Source organism: Macrobrachium rosenbergii, chromosome 3, assembly GCF_040412425.1.
Source record: "Macrobrachium rosenbergii isolate ZJJX-2024 chromosome 3, ASM4041242v1, whole genome shotgun sequence".
NCBI lineage: Eukaryota > Metazoa > Arthropoda > Malacostraca > Decapoda > Palaemonidae > Macrobrachium > Macrobrachium rosenbergii.
The window spans coordinates 41,874,046-41,896,028 of NC_089743.1; the positions used below are offsets into that span (position 1 = coordinate 41,874,046).

Genomic DNA, 21,983 nt, shown 5'->3' on the forward strand with positions numbered 1-21,983 from the left:
CTACAAAAGATATAGCACTGTATTTACCAAGACTGTTGTTACAGGCAGTAATCTCACCACTGACACTTTGTTATCACTAGAAACTAGCAAACAGAACAGTCACTATCTGATCACAACAGAGCAATGAAAGATTTTCACCCTTTAACTTCTTTTTCTTCTTCGCATGACTGTAGTTACAGGCAACAATTTAGCCACTGACGCTATGTTGTCATTAGAAGCTAGCAAACAGAACAGTCATTATCTGATCACAACGGAAAAATGAAAGATTTTCACCCCTAACTTCTTCTTCTTCCCAAGGTAGCCTAGGAGGCCAGATGGGGCTATTTTTGGGCGCCTCTTTCATCACCCTCGTGGAACTGGTGTTCGTCGTCCTGTACATCGTCAGGGTATCCGTCTTCCGGGCGTTTAAGATTCTCTACTACCAGGCCAAGAGGTCCTTCAGTGCAGAAATCGAGAGTGGACAGACGTGAAGGCCACTGAGTAGTCTTTGGAGGAGAGAATGATAGAGCTTGACCTAAGATATTACTGGATGTTTGCATAAATTAAAAGAACGTCCGTTACTAATTCACCAGGGTATTTTTCTGATTAAAACTAGCAGTTAACTCTTCATTAGGCCTTAAAATAAACGAGAAATGACAAATTTGATATATTTTTTCACATAAAATGTCGGTAGAGATTAATCAGAGTAAAAGGTAATCCAAAGAATTTTTCATTATAAGAGGACTTATACATCTTTGGTCATGCTGATACAGAGAGGAATTATACTCCTTTAGTCTTGCTGATAAAAGGAGGAATTATACACCTTTAGTCTTGCTGATAAAGGGAGGAATTATACACCTTTAGTCTTGCTGATAATAAGAGGAATTATACACCTTTAGTCACGCTGATAAAGAGAGGAATTATACAACTTTAGTCTTGCTGATAAAGGGAGGAATTATACATCTTTAGTCTAGGTGATAAAGGGAGGAATTATACGCCTTTAGTCACGCTGATAATAAGAGGAATTATACAACTAAATTTAGTCCTCCTGATAAAGGGAGGAATTATACACCTTTAGTCACGCTGATAATAAGAGGAATTACACACCTTTAGTCTTTGCATACACTAGATTATACTCAGACCTCAAGGAAAAATTAAAAGGATGTTAGACTAGATATCAAATTTACATAAAAATCCATATTTTGTAAATGGAGATCACTTTGCAGGTAAAAACAAATTGAATTGTGAATTATATTCATTAACTCTGAAATGAAATATGTTTTTAACTAACAAAAACATGAAGGGTTCATCTCATTGTCCTGCGTGATAGTTGTCCTTTTGTGCAATTTGTAAATTCAAAGTATAATGAAACCAAGGATAAATGTACACATCATGTAAATGTAAGTGTAACGTATGCTATGTGTTTACTGTATACATTGATCATCTACTTTGGATCACAGTTTGTGAAAGAATAAAACATCTAGAAAACAGAGGTTTGTTGTCACTACCACAATCCGCGTAAGAGGATAGAGTTCCGTCAGTGCACCTCAGTTGGTGTTTGAGGTGTCCCTTCGGCCCCTAGCTGCACCCCATTTCTAGCCTTTTACTTCACCTCCATTCCCGCTTCCTTTTTTCCAATCTTGCTGTCCAATCTTTCTATTGTTCTTAGTGCAACTGTGTGTCTTTTTCCGAGTTTCACCTTTAGCTCCCTGTAATCCATCTCATTTATTTTCTGGATCTCTTTGTCTTGTTGTCCAACACTCCATCTCTCTCTATCCAATGTCTTGAGCACAGCACAGCTGAAAGTACCCCATTCCACGGCTTGACAGCCTAAATTTCATAAATCAACCAATCAATGACAAACACATTTCATAGAAACCAAGACTCCTGTTACTGATTCAATACCGATTTTATCAAGTGTCGTGATTCGCTAGCGTTTCAAAGTCGACGTATCAGGCAAAGGCCAGATTTCGAAGGGCTGCGCAGCCTTCAGCATAAGAGTCTCCTGCCAGTTCCAGTAGGTGCTCCTGAAGAAGAGGAGGCCCGTTAGCAGCTCGACGTCCCTGACGTTCGTCAGGTAGTGGTGGAGGTACTCGGTGTCGCTCTGGAAAGAGGAATGAAAGATGAATTATTATTAGCTTCTGTGGCTTCGTTGGAAGCTTGAATTTCAAGTCAGTCGCCTCTGTGGGCTTTTTCCGTATGAATACGGTTCATCTTCTGAATAATAATAATAATAATAATAATAATAATAATAATAATAATAATAATAATAATAATAATAATAATAATAATAATAATGAATACTATATTGTTTGGAAGCTTTAATTTCCAGTCAATGACCCTTGTATGTGGGCTTGTTCCGTAAGAATAGGGTTCATCTTCTGAATAATAATAATAATAATAATAGTTATTATTATTATTATTATTATTATTATTATTATTATTATTATTATTATTATTATTAGTGAAGCGTTTTATTCTCTAACAACGCTCTCAAATAAGACCAAGGAAGACCCGTGGCATCATTCCCCAGTAACAGAAACTTTAATTATCAGAAAAACATGTTTTTGAATAATAATTGCGAAGAAACTTTCCTTACCAGCCCGAAATACTTTCCTTAATTCATTCATCTGACGATCCTGCTCATTCCTTAAGTTTTGTTAGTTTATTAGAACTGTAAACAATAAATAAAATGTCAAGAAAATCAGCTTCTTCTCACCATAGGACAATAGTCCTCAAGGTCAACATTGGGAAAGACAAAAGCCAAGACATCCAGGTCGTCTCCTGAGCACCTGGCCACCTTCTCCTTCCTGCGACAGGAGCTCACGACATAGAAGTAATCACTTGGCACTAAGGGCTTGAAGTCATTCCTTTGACAAGAGAGAAGAAAAGTACGTGCATGAAATCAATTAGCAAAGGTAAGCAACTTTGGGTCTGGTCACTAGCTGGGTAAGTAACCTTCACGAAAAGCCTACGGAACATTTGCAGGGCTGGGCACCTGGCTAGTATACACATACAAAAAAGAATTCCTGAAAACTGGGAGGGTACCCATCAAAATGAAAACACACACACACACACATACACACCCACACACACACACACACACACACACACACACACATATATATATATATATATATATATATATATATATATATATATATATATATATATATATATATTATATATATATATACACATATATATATATATATATACATATATATATATATATATATATATATAATTATCATTAAAGAAGATGACATTGAAATAATCTCATCAGTGGAAGGGTAACTAACAGCTCACACTAACGACAAGGAAGTTTAGGCCTATGAAACTTCGGTTGAAAACCCTAACTTCATACACATACATACACACACACACACACATGTAGACTAGTCTGAGTAAGCCGTCACAACTTCAGAACACTTACAACGAACTGCTGACAGAGTCCCGTAGGCCGTCAAAGTTGTGGTTGAAGACTGGGCCATGGATCACGTTGAGGTCCAACCTCTCGGTGGCCCAGCATTTGATGGCATTGATTATGGCTCTACGGGCCTCGTAGTACCCTGCCCGAACAGGAGCCATGTTGGACAAAAGGTGACCTTCCTCCTCGCTCATTTCTCTCGTTTCCAGTTCTGTGAAGGAACGGAAGAAGACGAAAGGTGATGTTTAGGTGACTGAAGAAATTGGCATTTTTGCTAAAATGAGTGCACTGAATCACAAGATTGTTTCTTCTTAATGTTCTTCTTACTCTATATATAAATGTACAGGTAGATATACTTTTCGCTACATCTTCAAATCGGCACTTGAGTTGTCACAGGTATCATTTTCAAGAGAAACAGCATAAACTCTCATCTCTCGCCAGAAAGTGGTACGATTCTACAGACTAGGTGGCTATTATTCAGTGTCAATCAGAGGTTTCCTCAACGCTGTCTTATATAGAACGCTTTCACTGGTGGCTGAAAATAACAAAGCAGCAGGATACAATTGCTGAGCTGGAGATAATAGCTGGACTGTCTCCTTCATTTGGAAAAGAAGCCTGATCAGTGTATATTGATTACAATAATATCAGTACTGCACAGGCTCAATAGATTATGTGGGTTACCATGTGGGACCATTACAACCTTTGCTTTACTACAGATTTTAGAAAATTGATATGCAATGTTAACATTCTCTCTCTCTCTCTCTCTCTCTCTCTCTCTCTCTCTCTCTCTCTCTCTCTCTCTGTATCTCAGTGTGACAAACTTACCTTCTCCCCGTAGGGGGTTAGTGCTGTCAGTGCACCTCATACGGTGCACTGTAGGCATTACTTAAGCTTCTTTGCAGCGTGCTTTCGGCCCTTAGCTGCAACCCCTTTCGTTCCTTTTACTGTACCTCCTTTTATATTCTCTTTTTCCATCTTACTTCCCACCCTCTCCTAAATATTGATCCACAGTGCAACTGCGAGGTTTTCCTCCTGCTACACCTTTCAAACCTATTACTGTCAATTTCCGTTGTAGCACTGAATGACCTCATGGGTCCTAGTGCTTGGCCTTTGGCCTAAATTCTAGTATATTCAATTCAATTCAACTTACCTTCTGGGAAGAGCTGTATAAGTGAGATATTCTTGCTCTGGTAGAGATCCGTAGTTAGCATCCTAAGACACTGATCCTCCAGGGAGCGACTGAGACGAGGGTCAGCTCTCCAGCAAGGTGGAGGGCGAGGGTCTATTTGTGACTCCTACGGCAAAAATAAAAAAAAAAAAAAGATATAAAACAATAGGTCAGCGTTCCATTAGCTGAGGAATTATTGCTAGACAAAGCTTTGGCACAGGTAATAAGCTGAGAGTACTGTGTATCCCAACATTATTTCAGAAAAATTAAATCAGAGTGTCAGGAGGTGATAGTCGGAAGAAGTTACAAGAATTCATGAAAACATGTGAGCTTTTGTAAGTATGGTAGAACTTACTGTAAGTCTAAATAAAAAGGGGATGGGGCAAAGGTATAAAATTACATCTTTTCGTCCGTACTGAGGAGGGTTTTCAAGATGGCTAAAACATATGGGAAGAAATCAAGCAAAAAATGAAGAATGTGATTTTGAAAATATTGAAACGCTACGGTACGTAGTAAAGGAAGGTACTGTATGTTTCAATGACTGGTAGTTGATATAAAGGCAATATTTTCGTGTATTAGTACACAAATAGATGTTTTTATCATTCAACTACGGAAAACGTCAAAAGGACCGATGAATGACTATCACGTTTCCATATAACAGATGTACCGTGTGAAGTCAAAATACGGAGGAAAGGAATTATGAATATTTTTAATAAATATAAACAGTCTACCATGAATTCACCCTTATATGCATTTAAAAACTAAAATTACATTGGCTAAATAAACGATGGACCAGGAGTAAGACGATTTGAAGGTATCATGTGAGGGTATCATTTCAGCCAAAATCGTTAAAAAAAAGAACACTATAAACCTAATCCGCTCAAATGGCACAGTCGGTGTTTCCTGCTATAGCAGCGCTTTCACAAGACAATGTTTAGGCACTATTGCAGCCTAAATCTTAACAAGAACACCATAGGCCTAACCTGCTTAAATGTCTCAGTGTACCCGGCTAGGACAGAGCTTTTGCAAGACCATTTTAAGGTACAATTTCAGACAAAATCAATCAGTTTCCCAGTAGAGCAGAGCTTTCGTGGGAGAAGCTACTGTGTTAAACTAATCTTACCTGTTGGTCTTCTTCTTCCTTAGGTATTTTGGGTCTGTCTGCCTTAACGAGTGAGATGGTCTCATGATCGATGGTAAAACTCACCCAAAGACCCAAATCAATCGCTTCGTAAAGACCTGAAATTCACGTCATGAAAATATTAAGTTTTCGCATAATGTGTAAAGGACTCTTGAAGCTTTTTCCAGATTTGTAGGTCATAGATACTTCTGTATGTCAGTTACAGTAATGAATATGTAGTAATGGTTTTGTGACTGAAATATATATTTGGAGACGACGTTATTTTATTTTAGCTACCATTTTACATAGCCTATTTATCTATCTCTTTTATATTCCTATGGGATATAAGACATGTCAGCTCCATTACTCATCTTGCTTGACTTTAAAGGAATTTTTCTGTTTGTTATTGGAGTGACTCTCTAATCTCTGGGAATTCGTCATCATCAAGTACTCCATTTAAGTACAAAATACTCAAAGGCCAAATAGTACTAAGAAAATTATAATACACGACAATCTACAGTTTTATCCCTCATATATGTCAGGCAAAGACGAGCAGACAACATAGGCCTAGGCAAGGCATATGGCGATTTAGTCTGCACGAAACCCACAGACTTTAGGCCCAATAAGATTCAAGGTGATGACCTTTACCTATGACGTAGTTAGTTTGAAGAAGGACCTGTACTTTCCCACTATTGCCTTCCAAAGAAGTGTATCCCGGAGTTCCCCAAGGCGCGTGTTGATTGAGCAGCAAAGACAGATAAGCGTACACTTCTTCCGAACTAAGAGTAGTCATGGATGGAAGCGGTTGTGGCGTGGTTGTGGAAGTTGTTGTTGTTGTAGTCGTGGATATTGTCGATGTCGAGGTTGCGGTTGTGGTGACAGCAGAGCTAAAGCTGTCATTATTGTTGTTGTATTCTGTGTCGTTGGCGTTCAGTTCGTTGGGATGCAACGTAGGCCTATCGCTAGAAAGGATTTCGGAAGTCTCTGTGGTGCTGACGATGACTGGGGAAGCCGTTGATGAAAACTGTAAGAGTAGATCAGTGAAATTATAATTATAATAAAACAAAATTGAAGGACATATTTAGATTTTTGCAAGTGAAGGCACACAAGCTAAGACATTTGAATGGCTACAAAACATAAACGGAAATGCGAGAGTCGATTAGCGCGTAAATGACTTACACCTAGACTCATTCATGATGTGTTGTTAAATATATATAACTTGACGAAATTACATACTGAAGTGTATGTTTATTCGGTTATTGATGGGTTACTTCACAATACTGCTAAACAATTTCATTTAATATATGAACCTGAAAGCCTAAGACTGAAAAATACCGAAATTCCGTTAGAATATTATTTTACCAAAATTGGTTTTTATTCTAACAACATTATCAGCTCCCTTCGAAAAGTCGAGCCCTTTTTAATTTCAGGAAAATAACAGAACCATCGAGGGACTAAAATGAAAAGTAATTAATCTAAACAAATTAGAAGTTATCTTTTAAGACAGTTACAATTTCCACTGACCTCTTCTGTCTCCTCTGGGTCTCTGGCGTCACACATGCAAACTGGCTCTATTTCGGAGTCGTAGAGGACGCCATCTTTATACTCCTTGTTCCTCGAAGGTTTCTTCAGCGGGGCGTGGGTCTCCTCCTTCAGTATGTTCATGGCGTCATTCGTTGAGATTGTCGTCGAGGGCTGACAGAGCACATGTTCCAGGCTTCCCTCTGTCCCTGTAGGAAAAGGAAAGATGAGACGACTAACAGTCCTCGCAAGGAGGATTAAATTCATATGTCAGGAGGCTTTTTTTCATGTTGATCGGTCTAGACTCTAGAGACTCTAGAGCAAGAGTAATTCGAGAATGCTCTCTTCTCTCTTGCTATTCTTCTTTGAGAAGCATTACTAACGACGCGGTTCTTTTGTCCGTTTCAAGAGATCCTGGCTCAAATATAACAAGAAAGTAATTTGCACGATCTTATTCAGTAGTAAACTTCATAGACCTAGTTGGTAAAATGCAAACCTAAATAAAAAAAATTCTATGTATAAGTAATAAAAATACGACTGAGCAATCCGTTTGAACTTGTTTTACCATTATTCGGGGCCGGTTCAATCCTTAAGAGCTTGCACATCAAGTTGTACAGTTCGACGTTCCTGAAACTGGGAGTTGTGTAGTTCATTCTGAAGTCAGTACCAAATCCTATGAAGATTCCCTAGAAGAAGGAACAAATTGACTTAGTCTTGTATACTGTCTTAAAAGGAAATCAAAACGCCATTATTTCCCCAGAGGTCAAATCTTTAAGCCCAGTCTATAAGCTTATAATTGTCAGCACACTTCTGTTTATAAAAAAAACCACAAGTGCTTGAAAGATTATTTTTCTATGGGGTGTTTTAGTATTGAAGAAATGATTTGTCTATTAAATTTTACTAATAAGACTATAATCACGTTGAAATAGTTCCAAAAAGTAAGTTTCAGAGTGTTGACTCAATGTTATAGGTGAAATGAAGCCAGGGATAAGCAATTAGGCCTAACTCAGCTAAATGAAACTTCACAATTTCCGATGGAAGCACTATATGCCATCTTAATTCAAATATCTGGCAAAATTCAAATAACAATACAGTTTCTGACCCTTGCCCTTTAACCAGTGAATGGTAAGCTCTGATGATAAGACTGGAAGAGAGAGAGAGAGAGAGAGAGAGAGAGAGAGAGAGAGAGAGAGAGAGAGAGAGAGAGAGAGAGAGAGAAGCTTCTTAACGCAACACATACTTGCATATCTGGATCGACATTATCGTAGCTGTTGTCATACTTGCAACTGCTTGCATCCTGTGTGACGGCTCTTGCTCCTGACTTTAAGCTAAAGAGGGTCTCTTCGACTCTCTTATTTTGAGCGTAGTGGTACCTTGGGGAAGAAAAGAATTGTCTGTGAGTTCTAGACTAGGTCTAGAAATGAAAATAAAAATCATTATAAAGTTGCAGAAGTTCCTTTGTAGGAAAAGAAGTAAATCGAGAGAAAAATCTAGTATGTTTTCTCTGTGGGTAAAGTAAACATTTTGTTTGATAAAATAAGGAGACCTTATTAAGGAATTATGGATGTCAGGTGTACAAACACTAAGATAAAGTTGTGGACTGTTACTGAGATATTAAAAGTGAAAACAAAAGAAAAAGGATACGTCTCAGAAAGAAAGAAATAGTAGAATTCGTCCTTTTAAGGGGCACAGACATTGCAAGGACAGCTTGTACTTAGAATTATTGCCTCTCAGAGCAGTTCTGATGAAGAATGCTTTCTGCAGACAAAGATCAAACTACCAGATGAGTCTCTCTAGACAATTAATCCTTTAGCATTCAAAAGAAGTTGGGGCAAATCCTCACCTCACAGGCAGGAGATCCTTAGAAAGAGCGTTGGCCCAGGGACTCCTACATTGAAAAGCATCTTGCGCGGAACCTAATTTGGAATAAGGAAGAAGAGATTATATAGAAATCAGTTTCCCCTAGTCAGATTCTTCATGAATCTTTTTGTACATGTTTTTGTTGCTAAAAGATTATTTGCAAACAAAATCTAAGCTTTCAAGATGTTCCAGGGTTTCAAGCATTATTATACAATACTAGTTTCAGACTGGAGTAGTGGAAATAGTTTTTTAATCTGTATTTATGCCTTTCTAAGCGCTTAGCGTTTTCATTTCTTCTTCATAACCTCCTAAACCTACAAACACGGCCTGCTGGCCCTATGACCTCATTGTGAAAATCCTCATATACTCTGGAAGTTGTATTTCAACCATTTTCTCTCTGTATACCCCTTTCACCTCCTTATTATCAAACTCACTAGTCTTAAGTATATTTGTAGCCCTAATTTTTGCCCCTCTGCACCATATTAAACTTTTTTCTCTCTCTAGGATTTGCTAACATATGACATTTTTATTTATTCACGAATATTTCTTCACAAATATCATTCAACATCCATTTCTGTTTGCCTTGGAAATAGCATACACGTGGTCTGGACACAACGATAGACGGTTCCATTAACACCCAGCTGAATCACTGTCCATCGTTGTTTCTAGACCAGGCATTGGTTTGAATCCTGACGGGGACGGAGCACTTATCAGTTATAATTCCCCTTGAGTGTAAAGTATTCCCTACGTATAGTGATCTTGCAAATATATATGTACACCAAGACCCACTAAAACAGGTCGGCCAGACAACAACGTCACATAGGCTCATCGATACAACAGAATGTTCGACCATCCTTCGTTTTTGCAGTAATTGTTTTAGTTTTGTATTGGTTTTATTTCAAGGGTAGTCTACCAGTAACTTAATTATTTGTCAGTGCCAATTATTCTGTTAAAAAATACAACCTCATATGTCACAACTGTAAGTTAATTTTTCTATCGATAACGAGGGTAAAAATTCTATGTTTCTATTGTTTTAAACAATATCTTAACGTAAACTGTAATGAAGATTACTCAGAATACCTCATGCATTCAATAAATGAAAAGAAATTTGTCCTCAAGTTGCCTATATATATTTACAGTAGTGCTAAATGTTTAACTGTCCTTGGTGTATCGTGGGCCATGGCTCACTTTACGTGGCCAACTCTGGTGATTCATCATAAATCCCTTGTCTGGCCAACCTGTCTTAGTGGATGTGTGTGATAACATAAAGTTCACGTTTGCATGTGGCACCTCAACAAAGTGCTTACCTTCTCGTTCTTCGGGTCTGAATCGTCGTCCCAGTTCAAGAGAAACTCGCGCTTGGGACTCACTATCTGTCAGAAGCGTCTCTAAGAAATACGAGGAACTGCAGCCGTCCTCGGCCGCCCCCTGATCAGATACGATCAGGAAGTTCACACAGTGAAATAAGCCTTCAGACTGGAGCTCATACATCAGGTTGTCAATCTGTTCATCAACTTCCTTGATTGCGTCTTTTGCCTGAAAAGGTACGATTTCCTATGAGGGATGAAGTCAAGCAGACAAGGCAGTTGAAAAATGTACTGGGAGGTGTTGCAGTTTTATTGTTCTCTAGAGTCAACCCCTTCCAGTTTTTATACTTAAAAATTGCAATGATTTTTACCTTATTTTACATATTTTGCTCATAATAAAGAATTTACAGCATGCAGATTTTATTATTGCTAAATAAATATCATATCCTAACATATTTGTCTTTAGTAAAGTCAAACGGTTTTAATTTCAAAACATTTTGATACATGCAGCAAATTCCACCGTATATGTATGAAACTTTTCTCTGCCTTACCTCTTGAGAATTCAGACCAAACTTAGCTATGGAGGCCATAGGCTGCTCATAGTAGACCATGGTTAAGTATGGAACCTCCTCGGGAGGTAAAGTTAACCAGTCCACAATCTGGAATTATAAATTATGATATCCCAACTATACATGCCAATGGTACAGAGCTGCATGCTTTTGTAAGATGACTCAGAATCAGGAAATACACATATTTTGTAGACCCTGGCCTTTGCAAAAAATATATAGTTGCCAACATGTTTATGACATGGTTTACTGCAGTGTGGACCCACACTGAGAAGGCCCATGAAGAAAAAAACTCACGCTGTTTTACTGTGGTGCGGATGCACCCTTAAATCCCAAAATGACCATAAAAAGCCTAGCAGATGAATTTCTATCTTTTATTCTGATGTTTAGTGTTCAGAGCAACAGGTCCACTAGTCATACCTGCCTGGTCCTAACGCTCATAGGTTTGTCGGTCCTAAAGGGGAACTCGTAGGTTGTTTGGTCTCTGCCACCAAGGACCTCTGCTCCAATCCAGAAATTAACAGCCGATTTCTTCCCCTGGGGAAAAGGTGGACAAATGACAGACAAGGGTGTAGCTTTGCCCAAGTTAATATCTATCAAACTAAATGATTACTAAAAATTTATTAGGAACAGAATGAAGCAGCAGAACAGGAACTCAACAGCTTCATGAGGTATTGAGAACTGAGGAAATTTAGCTTGAAGCTTTATTCATATTATTACTTCATTTAACTCATCACAGTCTTAAACTCCACCTACCATCATATCAAACTTTCTGTACTGGGTTTTTCAAGTGAATTCAGTTAATAAGGTTCAATTATTCAATTTGGTTATACATGACATTTGCAGAATATTGAGAATCGAAGATAATTAAGTTGCAGTCATCCGTGTTGTGATCACACAAGTTTGTTTAACTGAGGAGATGGAGCTAAGCTATATTTTATAAATAATAACGCTGGAGTGTATGATCCATTAGGATTCACCCTTCCTGTAACAGTACATTGCAGAAATTTTATCTAAAGGCTCTGAAATATGGATTTTGCCTTGTAATTTAGCTAAGGAACGACAAGCTATTGTTGCATATCTGGAATGTGTTCTTGATACTGCTATTACTCCATCTGGCAACACTGGCACGTAAACAAAATAGCATGTGCGATGTCACAACCAGCAAGAAATGATGTTAATCCAGACTTTAGGAACATTTATCCTGGGATAGGCGACATCAGTGCACAATACCAAATGCAGCCGAAGTATTTGAACACTGTAGCATAATGATTCACAATCTATTTATGTCGGGTAAGAACAAACAACCCACAATCGAAATAAAAATAAAAACTTAAATTGAAGTCTTTGTATAAGAAATCTTTTCTAGGTCTACTTCAAAGCTTCACTGATTTTCAAATAATACCGCTTTTGCTTAAGCTGTTGAACTAGTCTTTAGAACCTAACAATACCAGTTACAGACTCAGTTTACAACATATATTGAACTGTCATTTTGTCTGTAATTAGCCATATTACCTGCTTTGTTTTATTCTTCTTACAATTCTGCCATGACATCACATTGACAGATGGCACTAGCTTGCATTTTTTCAGCAGATGACACATGACTGCATGCAGAAAAAAGGAATAAAGCAACTGACCACACTAGAAAAAGCATTGTAGGTACTGAGGTCTTTTATCAAAATTATAAGGAGAGAAATCAGAATCGACAGTACAGGAACGTATACCTGTTCGATGCTTGTTGAAAGAAAGTGCTTACCTGCCCCATAGCTGTTCTCCATATAGGTTCGCCACCCCACCACTGAGGAATCTCTCTCCCTGATTCTGTGACGCCGAGACTCTCGTTACGAATTGAGTCGTACATGAAGTTGTCAATAATTCCATGGAACTCTGGATACAATCCCTGCAATGCATAGTAATCATATTTATTACAACAATGGACTGTGGAGAAGGTCAACGGCTAGGAGATAATATCAACAGAAGGTCCCCTGTTGAAGATCATATCACAAGGACACTGAAGATGATAGCAGGAGCTATTGCAAGTTAAGAAGCGCACTGCGCAATTACTTTTTAATGCGAAATTGTGGATATAACAACAGGCGACAGAAACACAAACATTATTAAAGGTTCTATTTCTCCTATCATCAAGTGAAACTTGACTGTTTGTTGATTTCTGTCACCATCAGCTTATTGTTTGAATGTCCATTATAAGGCTTTGGTGTTGTTCAGTATTCCACAGGTCACACTGGTTTCATATTTTTTGAATAAAATACAAAATCATAGTATTGTATCTGAATAATATACTGTGTTCACTGAATTAGTAGAATATGCAAAGTTCATTTATATCCTGAATCTCTCTCTCTCTCTCTCTCTCTCTCTCTCTCTCTCTCTCTCTCTCTCTCTCTCTCTCTGCACTCAAGTTACCGTCGCAATGGAATAGAGGTTCGGCAACGTCTCCGCAGGATAAGAAGGTACAAGGCTTTCAGCAGAGACTCCGCATTTGCGCAAGAACGAGAGCGCAGGAGTTTCGTGGGTGTTCACCATATGAGGGCGTAGTCCATCGAATGCTATGACCACCAAGGGCGGCTCTTCAAAGTCTGGAACAAGCAGAGGAATCCAAATACATTTTACAGTTCCAGGGACAGTGCAGAAGGATGGAATATAGAATTTAGGCCGATTGCTAAGACCTATGACGAGGTCATTCAAAGCTGAAAGGGAAATTGAGGTTAAAAAGGTTCTAAAGGTGGAATAGGAGGAAAACCTGGCAGTTGCACTATGAATCAGCTGTTAGGAGAGGTTTAAGGAAAGTAAGATGGAAGAAAGAGAATACGAACGGGGATACGGTCAAAGGAATGAAAGGGGTTGCAGCTAGGGGCCGAAGGGACGCTGAAAAGAACCCTAAGTAATGCCTACGTGCACCGCGTGAGGTGCGCTGATGGCTCTACCCACTGTGGGGGACAGGACATATATAAAACTCAGGGCAACTTTGCATTGATGCTAATGATAGTAGCTTGTTGAATAAACGATTCATTATCAATGGTGAATTATTATACTGGAACAGAAAATAATAACTGAAAAACAACAATTATTTACGTAGCAAAACTGTATTTTGAAACAATGCAAGTTAAAGTATTATTAGGCATGGTTAAAATACAGTCGAAGATCCCAGTTTCAATACCTTTTTGACTTATATTGTTTCAAAATAGTTTTGCTCATATACTTAATTGATCGTTTCACAAACACTCAGATAATGATAATAATAATAATAATAATAATAATAATAATAATAATAATAATAATAATAATAATAATAATAATAATAATCACGAAAGGAAGGGGGGAGAGGGCTACTAAGCATAGAGGACTGCGCCAACATCGGCAATATCTGAAAACCAGTGATGACGAGTGGCTAAGGAGTGCATGGGAAGAAGGACTGATAAAAGTAGATGAAGACCCAGAAATACACAGAGACAGGAGAATGAAAAGCAGAACAGAGGAATGGCACAACAAACCAATACATGAGACAGACTTAAGAACCGGCCAGCGATGAAACATGGCAATGGCTAAAGAGGGGAGAACTCAAGAAGGAAACAGAAGGAATGCTCACCGCGGGACAAGATCAGGCCGTAAGAACCAGATGGAAATAACATCTCACCATATGCAGGAAGTGCAACATGAAAGACGAAACCATAAACCACATAGCAAGCGAATGCCAGGCGCTTGCACAGAACCACTACAAAAAGAGGCAAGATTCAGTAGCAAAAGTCCTCCACTGGAGCCTGTGCAAGAAACACCACTTATTACTGCTAGCTAGCTTGTAGTAGTAAGTGGTACGAACTACGAACACCAACCTGAGGGAGTGATAGAAAACGACCAGGCAAAGATACTGTGGGACTATGGTATCAGAACAGATAGGGTGATACGTGCCAATAGACCAGACATGACGTTGATTGACAAAATCAAGAAGAAACTATCATTCACTGATGTGGCAATACCATGGGACACCAGAGTAGATGAGAAAGAAAGAGAAAAAATTGATAAGTATAAAGACCAGAAAATAGAAAAAAGAAGGATATGGAATATGCCAGTGGAAATTGTACCCATAATCATAGTAACACTGGGCACAATCCCAAGATCCCTGAAAAGGAACCTGGAAAAACTAGATGCCGAAGTAACTCCAGGACTCATGCAGGAGAGTGTGCTACTAGAAACAGCGCGCATAGTGAGAAAAGTGATGGACTCCTAAGGAGGCAGGATGCAACCCGGAACCCCACACTACAAAAACGACCCAGTAGAATAGGATGACTGTGATAGACCAAAAATAATAATAATAATAATAATAATAATAATAATAATAATAATAATAATAATAATAATAATAATAATAATAATAATAATAATAATAATAATGTGTTAAAACCCAAAGACTTTAACACTGTAAAATCTCAAAGCAATTCAAGGTGTTATTAAAATCCTGTTTCTGTGGACTGGTATACTTAACAGGTACTCATAAATCTTACCTTAACCAGTTAAGAGAAAGGGAAAGGCCCTTCACAAGTTGCTTATAACCAGTCTTATGGAACAACTTGTCATCCTGCATGTTAACTAAACCATGAACCAACTATTGAAAATTCTATGAGTTGCAGACAGAGTAGAGATAAGTCAAGAGGTCTTGTTTTGAAGGACAAAGAATGGTGGAAAAATTAGATAGAATCTGGTCACTGTCACTCTGTAGCAAATCATGTCATAAACAAACGTTCCCAACTTATCATATACTGTACATATCATAAACTTGCTGAAAACAAGTCAATGACTGTAAGTGGACAACAATCTTGGGCGGATGCCAGATAATTATATGAGGACTGGCTAGGATTACCACTAAGTCACTGACTTGTATCCAACCCATCTGTGATGTGTATGCAATAAGTTTGCAATGTGTGTTCATGGCATCTATTCAGCCTGTCTGATATGTATGCAATAAGTGTCCAACATGTGTTTATAACAGCTATTATACCTATTTGTGATACGTATGTGATGAGTTTCTGACATGTGTGTGTTGTGTGTGCTGATGACATGTAATCAACTTGTATGTGACAGACATGTTATAAGTCTCCATCACTGTTTATGACATGTATTCAACCTGTTTATGATATGTGTGAGATAAGGTCCCAATGTGTGTGTTTATGGCATATATTCAACTTGTTTGTGATATGTATGTGATAAGTTTCCACTGTTCCTTACGAGATGTATTTAACCTGTTTGTAATATGTGTGCGATAAGTTTCCAACGTATGTGTTTATGGCATGTATTCAACCTGTTGTTAAAAACATGTATTCAACCTGTTTATGATATGTATAAAAAAAGCTGCCAACATGTGTTTGTGACATGTTTTACTGCAGTTTGGACACACACTAAGGAGGCCTTCAAGGAAGCCAACTCACACTCAGGGCAGGTGTTCAGCGGATCGGTGTGGCAATTTTCTGCAGTAGCAGCACTCCTCCATTTCACATTTGGTTTTGATGACTGTGGAGGTAACCTGGCGATTTCGTTGGCTCCTTCAGCTTCATCCATACCTTTTCTTCTGGCCTCAACGAGGGAGTAGAACCCGAGGCTGCAAACTCCAATCATGAAGCTGCCAAGCTAAAAAGGGACATGGATTTATGCAAGGAGAGTATGACGTGAGCACACACACACACACATGTGCCCGTCAGCACATGAATGAGTTCATATATGTTCTGTTCATTTGTGAATTTGTAAGTTCAAGTAGAGGTAAAAAAAATATATATATATATTTACACAAAGCCCTTTTTAATGCTCAAATCGACATAGATTTATCTTCACCAGTTCCTGATCCTTTTATACTGTTTTATCCCTAATCATTCATTGAGCGAGACAATATTCTAGGACCAATGCTTACCAAGATAAGAGTGATGGCTCTGAGGGTCGTCCTATATTTAGGTGTATCCTGGAAGAAATATAAAAGGTACGGTAATTAAGGGATAGAAAAAGACTGAAAATTGTCTGTTTATTTTCCTCAATTTCTTTTTGAAAAAAAAAAAAACTAACCTTGTAAAACCTGGTAGCAACTTTTGCGTGAAAATGGAGAATCAGATTTTCCCCATTCTTTCAATGTTTTATTATTATTATGATTATATATCAGCCAACCTTATTCCAGCACTTTCTCTTGCCAAAAGGTGGTTCAGTAAGTTTAGTAAGGTGCTTGGTTGCAATTAACCCTGGATTACTCTAAACTTACCAGTGACTGGACGCTTGCTTCTCTGGAGAGCAGACCCGCATAGTTGCTGTTGGGGCTAAGTCTCCTTTTCCTTGGCCTAGGGGAGATGCTCTCCCTGTTTTGCCCGTCACCCTCTTCGAGCTCGTCACATTCCAGATCTTTCGCTGACAATCCAGAGAAGCTAACTGTGCTGATCTTTCTAGTCCTCTGCTCTGGCAAGTCGCCATTTTTCTCCGTCGCAGTCTCCCCTGCATCGTCTTCTGGTGGTATGCCTGAGAAGCTCACCGTGCTATGCTTCTTTCTCCTTCTCTTTGGTGATGTGTCTTCTGTATCCTCTGTGTCGTTTTCTATGGAGTAAGTGACTGGCAGATCGGAAAAACTGACGGTGCTGTGCTTTTTCAGTCGCTTTTCAGATGTTCTGTCCTTTACCATGATGCCATGTTCAACGTCAACTTTGCGTGGCAAGCCAGGGGAGTAAACAGGAATAAGTGCTTGGGGCTTCCTCTCTGACGAATTGTCAGCCCTTTCTTTCATTTCATACGGGAACCTTTCTCTAGTTAATGAATCAAAAGAGCGAACAAAACCGTTCTTTTCGTGAATGTACGGAAATGAAGTGTTGTCATCAAAAATGTCATTTTCCAAGGCCTCTTTTGCTGACGGACCAGAAAAACTATTGACGCTACTTCTCTTGGATTGCTGCTCTGATCGATTATTTTCCTTTTCTGTGAGTTCCTCTGGCAGACTAGACAAGCTCAGTCTGCTACGTTTTCTGAACCTTTTATCTGACGAACTGCTTTCGCGCTCAGCTGTGTCACCTCCATAGCTAATAACACTATTTCTGGGACTTAGGTCAGACTGATTGTATTCCTGTGCCAAAATAGCATCTTCTTCGTCATCTTTATGTGACAGACCACAGAAACTGACAACACTGTTTTTCTTAAACCTTACCTCCGTAGGCACATTGACAGCACTGCTTTTCTTATGCCTTGGCTCTGAGGACATGCTGACTGTGCTATTTTTCCTACACCTCGGCTCTGATGAAACGCTCAGAATGCTACTCCTTTTAGACCTTGAATCTGACGACACACTCAAAAAGCTGTTCTTTTTTGATCTTGCATCTGAGGCGATGCTCTCTCTCTCCGCGAGATCGTCTCCTAGTCCGTGTTTGGCCAGCAGACCAGGATGCAACAGAATGCCATTTATGGTGGATGTGGTCCCTGGCGGAGCAGCTTTCCTCTCCATGACGTCACTTGCTAAAACATGTTTCATTGCGAGGTCTTTGTCAATCTGCCCAGGATAAGGGTTGCTGTAGACGCTGTGTTTCCTGCGCCTCTGCTGTGGTGGTGGTGGAATGCCCGTGTCCATCTCAGTGCAGTTTTGGTCGACAGATCTGGTGTCAGTCGCGCCTTCCAGATTCTGCATGGGCGTCCAGCCCGGGAGATACTCTCTCTCTGGGGTCACTTGAATGTGTTGACTGTACATGGTGACTTTTATTTCTGTTTAGAGACTTTCTTATGGAAGATAGGTCTAGAAGACTCTATCTCAGCTTCTGTTCTGAGAACTGAATTCTGGAATTATGAACGAAATGGTTTACCCTCTCTATTAATCTTATATTATCTTCGCGATTCTGAATACGCCTTAGTGAGTTTCGTACAGCTATCTAGAAATCAACACTGGAAATGGCTTTTCAACAAACGTCTTTTCGTGCACTGATCCATGTTGTGCCCGGCATAGGTCTAACAGAATTAAGCAACATAAGTTTCATTACGAAGTTTCATTTTCCAAGTCATATTTTGCTTCTCAATTTTTGATCTGAGATTCCTAGGAACTTTTTTTGTTTGTATATAATCCGGCTTACAGTCCAGTAAATGGCCAGTAGCCTTCAATACTCCGTGGTTTTCAAGCCTGTTTCAAATATGTATTTTTCAAATGAATAGCCATCATTAAATGGTTGTTATTAAGAAAAAAAGAACTGTCATCACTTTATTTGTACAATCCACCGTTTTCATCTGAACGAATAGTTTCTACAGTCAACCGAAATTTTCCTTCTTATCACTACGAACGATCCACACATAAGTTTCAATTGCAATGTCGTCGTAAATATATCTGTCAGTCTATATATTGGATATGCTTCTTTTCAAATGCACTTTCTTCGTAAATTTATGTCAGTCGAAATATTAAATGTATTTCATTTTAACTACATTTTCTTCGTAAATATATCTTTCAGTCGAAATGTTAAATATATATCATTTTAACTGCATTCTCTTAGTAAATATATGTCAGTCAGAATACTAAGTATATTTCATTTTAACTAAACTTTCTTCGTAAATACATCTGTCAGGGGAAATGTTGAATATATTTCATGTTAACTGCACTTTCTTCGTAAATATATCTGTCGGTCAAAATGTTAAAAGTACTTCATTTTAACTGCACTCTCATTGTAAATATATCTTTCACTCGAAATGTTAAATATATTTCATTTTAACTACGCTTTCTTCGTAAATATATATCAATCGAAATGTTAAATATATTTAATTTCAGCTGCACTTTCTTCGTAAATATATGTTTCAGTCGAAATGTTAAATATATTTCATTTTAACCACACAATCTTCGTAAATATATCTGTCAGTCGATATACTGAATACACTTAATTTTTAACTTCACTTTCTTCGTAAATAAATCTCTCTCAGGCGAAATGTTGAATATATATCTTGTTAACTGCACATTCTTCGTAAATATATGTCAATCAAAATGTTAAAGTACTTCATTTTAACAGCACTTTCTTCATAAATATATCTGTCAGTCAAATGTTAAATATATTCCATTTTAACAGCAATTTATTCGTAAATATATCTACCAGTTGAAATGTTAGATATATTCCATTGTAACTGTACTTTCTTCGTAAATATATATGTCAGTCGAAATTTTCAATATATTCCATTCTAACCACACTTTCTTTGTAAACACACCGATCATGCACAAGTAAAGTCATAACTAAAAAGCTCCTATTTATTTTCTTGATGTTTTCACTAAAGTACGTTTGCTGAGATTCTGTAAAATGCGAGAAGACTCCACTTTATACGTTTTCTATTGCGCGCGCAACCGTCCTTAATTACAACGAAGTGCTTACAACGCTACCACGGATATTTAAGGACTATCCAAACGTAGCGTAAGTCAAGAGTGGTACTATCCACTGTACCCATTAGCCGTCGTCCTCGGCTAACAAATGAATTAACAATTCGGGGCGTATTCTGCCTCGTCCTGAGGGCGAGTTGACAGGTTCTGTTTTTTTTAAATTCTGTTTGAGATGTTTCAAACTCGTCCTTTTAATCAAAATAAAACATTCCTTGGTGATGTAGGAATAGTTTTCTTTAAGTTCTGCTACCGTACAACGAGTATTTTCCATATGAGGGGGCCCTTATGGAATTTTTAATCGCCAATGCAACTTTTACAATTTGATTTACCTTTGTCTTTTACATATTTAGCGTCTCTTGTTTACGTGGCTGCCATACATAGCAAACTGAGGCAGCTTTCCTAACTTATTAGTTTTCGTCAAACGAAACTGGAAGAAAATTCAACTGAAATGGCTGATAGCATTTCCAATATCTATTGAATAGGCCTATGTCCTGATCAGATTTCACAGGTAATTAAATACCCTCACGCATTTTACATAGGTATGCATATATCTTCGTTCCTGAACGCTTTACGTGATGCTTTTATCACTTGTTGTCGTTAGTGCCATGCAAATCTCAGCTAAGTTTCGGGCGCAGAGGATACGAGATTCTAATTGAGATGCAAAGAAGAAAGCCGAATTGGGCAAGCTGAGTCAATACGGGTTGACTATGAAATTAAGAAACTCTCTCTCTCTCTCTCTCTCTCTCTCTCTCTCTCTCTCTCTCTCTCTCTCTCTCTCTCTCTCTCTCTCTCTAAGCAATATATGCAGTGCAAATATATAAAGAAACCCGAAAAAAGGGAGAAGCGGTGACATTAGGCCTAGATGGACTACATATCTAAGGTGAGAATGAAATCGGGATTATTGTAGACTACATTTTCTTTGCTCTCTCTCTCTCTCTCTCTCTCTCTCTCTCTCTCTCTCTCTCTCTCTCTCTCTCTCTCTCTCTCTCTTTGTTCTCGGTAATGTGTGTTCTATTCCAGCAGCCTTATACGCACTTGCCATCAGAAAACGGCGCCAAGGTTCTTGACATTTCTTAACCAGAAATCTCGACTTGAGACGTTCATATCATTATTATAAACATTATTGCTATTATCACAAAGTAGTTTACCTAGATCCCTGAAACCAAAGTCTAGACTGTCGAAGATATCCAAAGGTTTGCGCTCTGAAAAGGAAAAAAATGAAACAGAATCGAAAATAGTTAGAAAAGGTTGGCGAGCATTGCTACTATAGTGATCAACAAGGGGCACTTTGAAAGTTGGTTTTTTTTTTTTAAGATTTCAACTACTTGTAGGACTAATCTTATTTCTACAAGTATGTTTCCAGATTATTGCACATCAGAGATTTTAGTTAATTAGCCCTTATTTTCTCTGAATACATGGAAGTTAGTCGATCGTTCTAATTAAAAAAATCATATAGGTCTAGCCGAAAGTTGAAGAGCTCCGTATGTTCTCCAAAATGGTGCACCTTTTAAGTTTTCCGTTTTTAAAGATTTCACCCACTTTTATTAATCTTATTTCTTGAAATATCGTTCCGGATTATTCTATATCAGAGACGTTAGTTGATTATCCCTTATCTTCTCTGAAAACATCGTAATTAGTCGGCCGATCCAATTAAAAAACATGGTA

The 21,983-nt window shown here is 38.2% G+C and overlaps 2 protein-coding genes across 2 annotated transcripts in view; one reads left to right on the top strand and one right to left on the bottom strand.

Annotated features, from left to right (window-relative positions):
- Positions 1-1,173, top strand: part of LOC136854585 (acid-sensing ion channel 1C-like) — a 23,923-nt gene extending 22,750 nt beyond the window's left edge. Inside the window, exon 12 of the mRNA XM_067130986.1 lies at positions 298-1,173. Within this exon, the coding sequence (XP_066987087.1) occupies positions 298-470 (173 nt within the window). The 3' untranslated portion in view covers positions 471-1,173. The remainder of the gene's footprint in view (positions 1-297) is intronic.
- LOC136854582 (venom phosphodiesterase 2-like) lies at positions 634-20,410 on the bottom strand. Its single transcript, XM_067130970.1, has 18 exons — positions 17,205-20,410; positions 16,866-16,913; positions 16,390-16,588; positions 13,373-13,545; positions 12,708-12,851; positions 11,372-11,488; positions 10,937-11,044; positions 10,386-10,614; positions 9,062-9,134; positions 8,459-8,591; positions 7,784-7,904; positions 7,222-7,427; positions 6,346-6,721; positions 5,701-5,816; positions 4,560-4,704; positions 3,416-3,620; positions 2,699-2,849; positions 634-2,083 (listed from the first exon to the last, which is right to left on the bottom strand). Exons 1-18 carry the CDS (start codon positions 18,663-18,665, stop codon positions 1,910-1,912), a joined length of 4,179 nt encoding a protein of 1,392 aa, XP_066987071.1. The 5' UTR covers positions 18,666-20,410; the 3' UTR covers positions 634-1,909.
- Between the last annotated feature and the right edge of the window lie 1,573 nt (positions 20,411-21,983).

Coding starts and splice junctions, on each gene's coding strand:
- LOC136854582 (XM_067130970.1), bottom strand. CDS start 18,665: ATGTACAGTCAACACATTCAAGTGACCCCAGAGAGAGAGTATCTCCCG. Junction 12,852..13,372: donor ACCTCTATTCCATTGCGACG/GTAACTTGAGTG, acceptor TATGCATTGCAG/GGATTGTATCCAGAGTTCCA. Junction 11,489..12,707: donor GGAGAACAGCTATGGGGCAG/GTAAGCACTTTC, acceptor CCTTTTCCCCAG/GGGAAGAAATCGGCTGTTAA.